Genomic DNA, 8,902 nt, shown 5'->3' on the forward strand with positions numbered 1-8,902 from the left:
TGCAGTGTGTTTTCTTTGGGTCACGTGACTCGTGCACGCCGTGAAACTCACGGCGGATTTCTTTTAAGAGACGTGAACTGGTGAAGCTTTTAATGACGTCACGTCGCGTTCACCTGTCTGCCGCTGCTCTGGTGGGCAGGAAGTACTGATTTGCTCATATTTGACGCTTCCTGCTTTCCGCGCACCAGGACGGCCCCACGCGCCCCTCCGCTCTGCAGCCGCTGGGTGGAGGGCTGGCTGTGTTGGAGGAGCAGAGGAGAAGCAGGAATCAAACAGGTGTCCGGTCAGCTCCATCAGCCCGCAGGAGGAGGTCCACATCGACGGTGATGAACAGCCGAAAGCTCGCAGCCTCCTGACCGACAGCGGAGCTCACAGCAGGAGGAGGTGACCGACTGCTCCGCGCTGTAACAGGTGTGTCTGAGGAGCGCGCGGGTCACCCCCGCCCCCCCACACCGGAGCAGGAGCTCCGTCTCCTCTCCTGGACATCCCAGAGGCGCTCACTCGTCTTTCTGCAGCAACATAGGAGGAGGAGGAGCAGGAGAGGGAGAGGGAAGGCTTTTTTTCAGACGGCACTTTAAAAACGGAGGAGGCGTGCTCTCCTGTCGGACACGGTTAGCGGCTCTGCCCGTTGTCAGCTGCCCAGTGTCGGCAGTGTTTGATCTCATTGGGTCCGGACTCGTTTCTCCCCCCGGCGCGGAGGCAGGGAGCCGCCGCGTGTCCGGTGGATCCATCAGACCCGGACGGTGAGCGGATTCGCGCACGGCAGAGCGGAGCGGCTCTCCCTCCCGTCCCAACCGGTTATCATGGCAACCAGGACAGCCGGGAGCGCGGGGGACACGGTGACGGCCCCCGCCCTACAGCGGGCCCGGGCCCCCGGGGCTCCCGCGGAGGAGTTCCAGGACTGGTGCCTGCGCACGTACGGAGACTCCGGTAAGACGAAGACCGTGACCCGCCGCAAGTACAACAAGATCCTGCAGACGCTGCTGCAGGGGGACGAGGAGAACAGCCACGCGCTGTTCCTGCACGAGAAGAGCGGAAATCACATCAACGCCAAGTTCAAGTTCTGGGTCAAATCCAAAGGCTTCCAGGTCAGGACGCTGCCCGACGCCAAGGGCGGCTCCGCGGGCGGCCCGGTGCTCTACGTGCCCATCAAGGCGGCGACGGTTAGTGACGGTTCCTCTTTCTCCCACAGCTGTGTGTGTGTGTGTGTGTGTGTGGGGCAAGGTTTTTCTGCGCAGTGTACCAGGGGCACGGAGAAAAGTTGTCGTACCATAGGCACGAGCAGTGTGTGTGTGTGTGCGTGCGTGCGTGTGTGCGTGCGTGTGCGTGTGTGTGTGTGTGTGAATCAGGAAGTGAGAGTGAAGCTGCACTTCACCTGGCTCAGTGCCACCTGTTCCACCTGAGCTCCGTTTCAAAGTAAAACCAGCAGAACTATTCAAACTACCGAAACTTTATTTATACAGGACATATTCAGGGGTAGATGTGTTTTTATTAAAAAAACACAATAGTAAAGGTGAGAGGAGGTGATGATGATGATGTTTGAGGAGGTGCACACAGCAGTCACGCCAGCACACGATGCTGTTTGTGATTTCTCTTTATAATGAATCCTGCGCATCTTTTTATGTCCACATACAAACCTCACGTTTCCTGTTCACAGTGTAAATGTTTGTCTTTAAACCTGATTTGTGCTCTAAATGTGAAAAGTTTGAATTTATCTGGACGTCACACTGATGATTATGCTGATGCTGGTGAACGTGCCTGCGAGGCGTTCATTAGTCAGATTAATCTCATTAGTCTCCTGATTGGATGTTCAGATGATTGAGGCCTTTTCTGTGTGTGTGTGTGTGTGTGTGTGTCTGTGCGTGTGCCTAATGAAGCTGAAATAGGCTAAAACGCTGTAATATAATATAATCACTTCTCTTCACAACAAACACCTGAGCAGGTGCACAGAGCCGTGGAGTGGAAACGTCTGCTACCTTTGAACTGGATCATTTTCTAAACCTGTTTCACTGCTAGTGTTTACATTACACCCCATAATGATTCCACTCCTGAACTCTGAACATGTGGATGCTTTTACTGACAGGTTAAAATGATTCTGACACTTTAACAAAGCTACAAACAGTCGCTGCATCGACTGTAACAAACATAACTGACTGACGGGTCGTTTTATGACGTTTTCGACTGTTTGAAACATAAATAAGATTTCAAATCCATGGATATCTTCTCAAGTTTTTCTTTTTGTTGAGCTAATTTCCACAATAATTCAAAGTTCACGATTGAGAAGACACTGCAGGAGAGAAGGGTTCATTTAAAGCCCTGAACCTCCCTGCCATCACCTGCTAATTTAACACAGTCCATGTTTTTCTGCGCGGCGGCTCGGTCTAAGCTCAGGTGAGGTGGATAACGGGCACGTCCGCTCAGCTGCAGCTCTCTCAGTCACTGACGCTGAAAATCAAACCCTGAAGTCAAGCGTTGCACCCGCGTGGACATCCTGTGGGAAGATTAATGAGCTCGTCTTCACACGTTTATGACGTTTCGTGGTTTTTAAAAAACACATGCTGCATATAAAACATCCCGGTGCCCACCAGCGAGCTTTGGGCTTTCTCCGGGAACGTGATGGAAAATATGTAATCTGTATTTTATTTAAGTGGGTTTAATCCACAAAAGCCTGAATAGATCTTTGTTTGTCACGTGGAGTAACAGTAAGCACTTCAATTCAATCACAACAACCGTCGCCTTATATTGTAAGGTAGACCCTACAGTGATGCACAGATCAATCCTCACTGAAACCACGGGCAGCCTGATATAACGACTATCTGTGGAAGACTGTGGAAGGTCTCCCTCCTGACGCTCCGCCCTCATCGTTCCCGCTCTTTGTCCCGATGCTACAACGTCGCCGTGGATCTTCTGATGTGTCAGTGACTCTGGGCTGATATCAGATGTATTTTTTGGGATCATCCAGGAGTAAAAGCACAGTTTATCTAATAATAATTTATTGATATTCAATAGAAACTCTTTAGCGACATAGTAAAGTTTTCATTCCAAACTTGATTTTGATTCATTTTTCACACTTTGTGACGCTGTGGCATCATTGATGTTACTGCAGTGTCAGCTCTGTTCGTGGGCATCGTCGTGCAGCAGGAGGAACCTGTCGCGGTGTGACAACCTCCAAGCATTTCATCCTGATGCCTGAGGCCAGTCAGGGTGCTGGTGCCTAGCCTGTACAGGTCTGTGCGTCCCTCCATGGGTATGCCTCCCCAGAGCACACATGTGCTCAGGTGAACCTGCTGTCATCTGTAAAAAGTAGGAGTGCAACGATACTCGTATCGATATTGAACCGTTCGATACAGTGCTTTCGGTTCGGTACGCATATGTATCGAACAATACAACATTTGTAATTTATTTTATCAACTTTCCTTCTGACGATGCTGTCTGTGTGGAGCGCTCAGTGGATCTGCGCTCGACAGTGCAGCCTAGGCGGAGTAGTCAAACGCAGATCCACTGAGCGCAGCGCAAGCTAGCGAGACAGAAGCTAAGCCCGTTGCAACATGGCAAACTGAACCTCCCCCACCCTCATTCAGATCTGGCCTTTGGAACTATTTTGGTCTTCATGTGACGTATGACCCTGAAGGTAAGCGCGTCATGGACTAAAGTAAAACAGTAGACACAGCAAACCTTACTGATCCAGGAGGAGCTGGATTACCTGTGGAACCTCTGCAGGGGCCAGGTATGGTGCTACCACCAGTGACACAAGACGAGGAGGGGAACTGTCAGAGACCTCCACCCGGGAAGCTTTCCTGTTTGGGGCTTTGCTCATTGTTAGCCCTGACCGGGTCGATATCTCAAAGTTTAATTAACGTGATGCTAAACTCAGTGTGTGTCTCTGGTGTGAGTGGATAACTAAGTCCACCAACAACCCCTCCAACTTCTTGCCTTCTTAAAATGGAAAATCGTATCTTGTGTGTTTATCTCAGTACATGTGAGACCGGACGGATGAAAAATTCTGTCAAATAATTTAACTCAGTTTTATTTATAAATCACAACAACAGGCAGTTGTAGATCCTACAGTAATACATGCAGAGAAATACCCAACAATCATATGACCCCTTATGAGCACTTTGGCGACAGTGGGAAGGAAAAACTCCCTTTTAACAGGAAGAAACCTCCGGCAGAACCAGGCTCAGGGAGGGGCGGGGCCATCTGCTGTGATAGCTTGGGGTGAGAGAAGGAAGACAGGATGGGTAATTAGAAATCACATCTATCCACATGTTTGACCCTCCAAACGTTGCTGCTGTTCAGTTTTCCACCCTCGTTTGCGTCCACAGTTGGAGCTGGTTTAGTGTTTTTGGAGATCAGTCACAACGTGACGTGTTATTGGAAACCAGTTAGCTAACCTCCTGCTACAAACAGAAAGACCACAGGTCCACATAGGGCTGCTCAATTAATCGAATTTTAATCTCGATTACGATCTGGGCTTTCAACGATCATTAAAAATGACTGAGCCGATTAGTAGCCCCTCCCTCGTGCTTTACTCTCGCGCTGCTCCGTGTGGCAAATCGAGCGCACCTCTCTGCATTTCGAACACGCGTCACAACAATGAAGAGGACCCGAGGGAAGCTCGGAAAGCTAAGCAGAAGTTATTTGGAGAGGAGAGTGACTGCTGTTGGTTGAAAAGAGGTAAAAACCTTCAGTGGTGTGGAAACATTATGGGTTCAGTCAGACGTGGATCAAGTAGACACAGTGTGTAAACTTTGCTACAGTGTAGCTGCACCACAGAGCAACACTGCAAAGCTCACTAAACACAGATGTTTACATTTTTCATTGATTTCTTATATTGCAAACATTTGCACTGTTATCAGTATTTGCACTATTTTATATTATTTTTTAAAGTCATTATTCAACACATTGTTATTGTTAACCCTTTAAATCCCTGTAGAACCGGAACCGTGTAAGCTAGCGCAATAATTTGTTTTGCATATGAAACCGGAGGAGTTGTACTTACATCTGATGCCATCAGCTTGTCCTCGGTCACGGTTTCCTTCCACATAAAGCTTTGCAAAAACTGCATAAAAAGCACTTGCAGGAACAAAAACGTAATATTCCAGAAACACGCTTTGCCGATCCATCAGCTGATCGTAACACTTCCCACATTGAAAAAGACGTCAACGCGAACTTTTTTTTTTTTAACTTTATTTAACAAACAATGAGTATACAACATACGAACAGATGAAGTATACAAAACAACAGAACATGAACACACAAAGCCAGGGGTAAAAGAAAAAGGTAACAATTATAAGAATACACGCAAAAATTCACATACATATATTGTTGTGAGAGGCTTTCTGTTGGTGGCGTCTGATATTGATTGTATGTACATTTGCACATCCTTAAAATAATGACAGAAATATGGTGTTTTGTTAGTAAACTTACATTTATGGATAAAAAATTTAGCTAAAAGTATTAAGAAATTTATCATAAAAAAACATTTCTCATGCTTCTTGGGGAACTTAAAGAAACAGAAGAAAACTCCCTTAAAATATGGACAATAACAAAGCTGCTAAATTCTTCCAGAATCTCTGTGTAGAAGAACAGTACCAAAAAAGATGTGTCACAGTTTCTGGATGATCCCCACAGAAAGTACAATTAGTATTTATGTCCCTTTTAAATTTGACCATGTAGTGACTACGTCAACGCGAACTATCGCATGTCCGCCATTTCCTGTCCAAAACCGGAAGTGACGTCATTTTCGCGGGAAATGTAGTTTTTTACTTGTAGGCCTTAAAAGCCTTTACTGGTGTTTTTATAAGTCATGTTTGACTCTATACTTTTCTGAATAGTTTCTGTGATGCTTAGAACTCAAATTGCACTGCTTAAAATATTTTATTTTGATGCACCTGCTGCTTTCTTTGCAAATTTGCATCATAGGATTGTTTTTTGTTTTTCCTGCAGTATATAAAAATTGCTGTATCTCCAAAATAAAACTATGAAGACACTCAAAATAAATTTCCTGTTGTTGTAAACTATTTTTTGCAACTTTTTTGTATTTAAAGTTTTGAGGGATAAACCTCTTAAATTTCTCCAAGTAGAAATATATGTAAAAAAAACAAAAACGATTTTCAATTTTTTTTGTAGTTTATTGCACTTTTTTGTAATTAATGTAGTTACTATGGACTTAATGCAGACATATTATTAAAATATGGGCTATAACAGTTGTATTGATGTGTAGCAACTTGAAATGCTCCCACAAATGGCACTACAGCATGTAAACATATAATATAAGCTCTGGCGGACTTGGTTCTATGGTAGGTCTTAAAGGGTTAAATAAATATCGTCAAATAATCGAGATCTCAATTTCAGTGAAAATAATCGTGATTATCATTTTTGCCATAATCGAGCAGCCCTAGGTCCACGGACCCCGTGGAGAAGCTCAGTCTCCTTTAGGTTTCAGCCTCGTGTGTTGCACGCCAAGCAGGCTCTGATCACATGACCTCAGGCACCTGCTGTACGGCTGTAAGAAATGTGCTGTATGCTGATATTTGGCGGATCGTCCTCACGCAGCAGTCGCCCCCAGCTGCTGTCAGAGCAGGAGATGTTCACACCTACACGAAGCCGCTGCTCCCGTCCTGACTGTAACACGGTCAGTTCTTCTCGTACTGTTACTTTTTGACGTCATTTAGTGACTTCTAACGACTTTTGGGACAGCCAATAGCAGTTTTCCTTCCTGAGGAGTTGGCGTCACTGATGTCACGCCGTCCGCCTCTTTAACATTATCATAGTGAAGACGACCTGCTGACCTTCAGCCTCAGAATGATGAATGAAGATGATTTAGGTGACTTTATCGTGGTCAGGGTGTCAAATGAATACGATGGTAACGACCACGACTCTGCCGGTGAGGCTGTGTTCATCGTTCATATACAGGCTTTGCTCTCCTTGCTCACGCCCAGTAGCGGCGTCCCGCTGTTGCTCTGATCGCTCTGTGATATTTGTTTCTGTTTGTGTTGTCCTCGCGCTGACCGTCTGTTTCTGTGTCGTCTGCTACCTGCTGAGCCAGCTGACAAACACTAAACAGGATCTCACCGCCACCTCGAATGAGCAGCTTCCTGTCTGACGGCGTCACGCTGAGCGGGGAATGACCCGAGCGGATCAACAGCTGATCTCACACACCGACTCACAGGTGGTGTGTGTGCGTGCAGAGTCACACACAGGTGAATGAGTCAAACACTGACTGTAGCACAGCTGCTGCTCTCACGTTGCAGCGAATTATTGCTGACAGCTGCGACGGCGTTTGGAAACGCGCTTCCTGTCACAGCAAAGTCTGAGCCTCAGATGGACGAATACTCCCGGAAATGCTTCACATCATAACTGATCCATGTCACGATGTGTCGGTCCTCCGCCTGCTTTCCTCTTCCTCCTCCTCTGTTACTCGGGTTTTACCCCCCAGCTGTGAAAGGCTGACGGGGTGTGATGGCGACACGGAAGCCTCGGCTGGCGATCCTGGTCCTGCTCGCTGTAACGGCTCATGGACCTGCAGGTTCTGACCCTCGAGCTCACAGAGGGTCTCCAGAGCAGAACCAGCACTACAGTAGCTGTTTTTATCACCCTGCTGAAACTCTGAGCTTTCAGCTTCTGCTGGCAGGAAAAAAAGTTTCAATGAGCTGAACAGAGAAGTTTGAGCTTGATTATCCCAGCTGGGGTCTTTGGTTGGACACAGTCACCCTGAGGATCACGCAGGAGTCTGATTGAGGTAACACACTGACTGCATACACGTGTGAGTATAATCAGCACTGTGACTTCAGGCTTTGTTTCCACGATGGAGAATGCAGCCATCAGATTTCACTTCCACACTTCCTGTAATGGAAGCAGAGTCTGGGGACGAGGGGGGCGACTCGCCCATCGCTGGGGCGTGGTGAAGGCTCTGGATGTTGTCGGGCTGTCCTGGCTGCACTGTGTGGAGATCTGAACAACGTTCAGCTTCAGGCTGTTTTCTGAGCACCTGCGGGACGACTTCTCTATGCCATGAGCCGGCCACGGTGGCATTGGTTGGTTGGCTGGGGGGTAATAATGTAAAAAAAGTGAAGCTTGTTTGTGTTTTTGCTGCTGGTCACAGTAAACTCTGTTTGTGTGGTACTGAAGCACTTGGAGGCCCCAGGAAACACTGAGAGGTTTGTAGACTAATGATAGCTGCTATCTTTGCTCTGGTGTCAGGCCCATGCGATGACTACTTCCCCCTCTGTCGGCTGTCTCCAGCTGGAGCAGCAGACGTCGGCCTGTTTCGAGCACGAACGCTTAAGCGGCGACTCTGTGAACAGATGAAGAGCTCACGGTGGGAAAACGGCGCTCAGCCTCTGACCTGCTGTTCTTGTTTAAAAGTTTTCCATAAATCAGAGAAGCAGCCGGAGTCCGGCGAGCTTACATCACTGGTCTCGAACGGGTCCCTGTGCTGATGAGTCACGCCGAGTTAGGAAACATCAGAGGAACATCACACATTAAAGCTGTGACGAGAAGCGTGTGTGTGCGTGTGTGTGTGCTGTCAGGCTCATGATTGGAGTACAGGTGGAGGCGCTCTGCTGGAAACGGAGACAAACATCCGTTTTAGGCTCTTTGGAAGAATTGAATGTAAATGAGTGGATTTAGTGTGTTTTTGACCTTCAGGGTCACGTTCGTTCTCACCGCTTAATGAGAAACCAGATGAATCTCGTTAAATCGATGGCATCAGGTGTTTCTTGATTTTATTGAAGCTGAACCAAAGCTTGCATGAATCAGTACGTCAGAGATGAAAGACTTTAAACACACAAAGACACAAATATCTTTGTTCTCTCTGCGCGTCTCTTCTTTTATCACCTGAAGTGAAATAAAGCAGAAGAAACAAACTTTCCAAACACTAAAACACTTTAATTGGTTG

General features: G+C 47.1%; 1 protein-coding gene across 1 annotated transcript in view; it reads left to right on the forward strand.

Moving 5' to 3' along the window:
- The first annotated feature begins 272 nt into the window (after positions 1-272).
- Positions 273-8,902, forward strand: part of LOC146551363 (nucleolar protein 4-like) — a 112,500-nt gene continuing 103,870 nt past the window's right edge. The window contains exon 1 of the mRNA XM_085260150.1: positions 273-1,163. Coding sequence (XP_085116276.1) covers positions 804-1,163 — 360 coding nt within the window. The 5' untranslated portion in view covers positions 273-803. The remainder of the gene's footprint in view (positions 1,164-8,902) is intronic.

This window comes from Mchenga conophoros, linkage group LG20 (genome assembly GCF_057382185.1).
Source record: "Mchenga conophoros isolate Kocher_MC1m ecotype Shallow Benthic linkage group LG20, M_conophoros_male_GT1.1, whole genome shotgun sequence".
In the NCBI taxonomy this organism is placed as follows: domain Eukaryota; kingdom Metazoa; phylum Chordata; class Actinopteri; order Cichliformes; family Cichlidae; genus Mchenga; species Mchenga conophoros.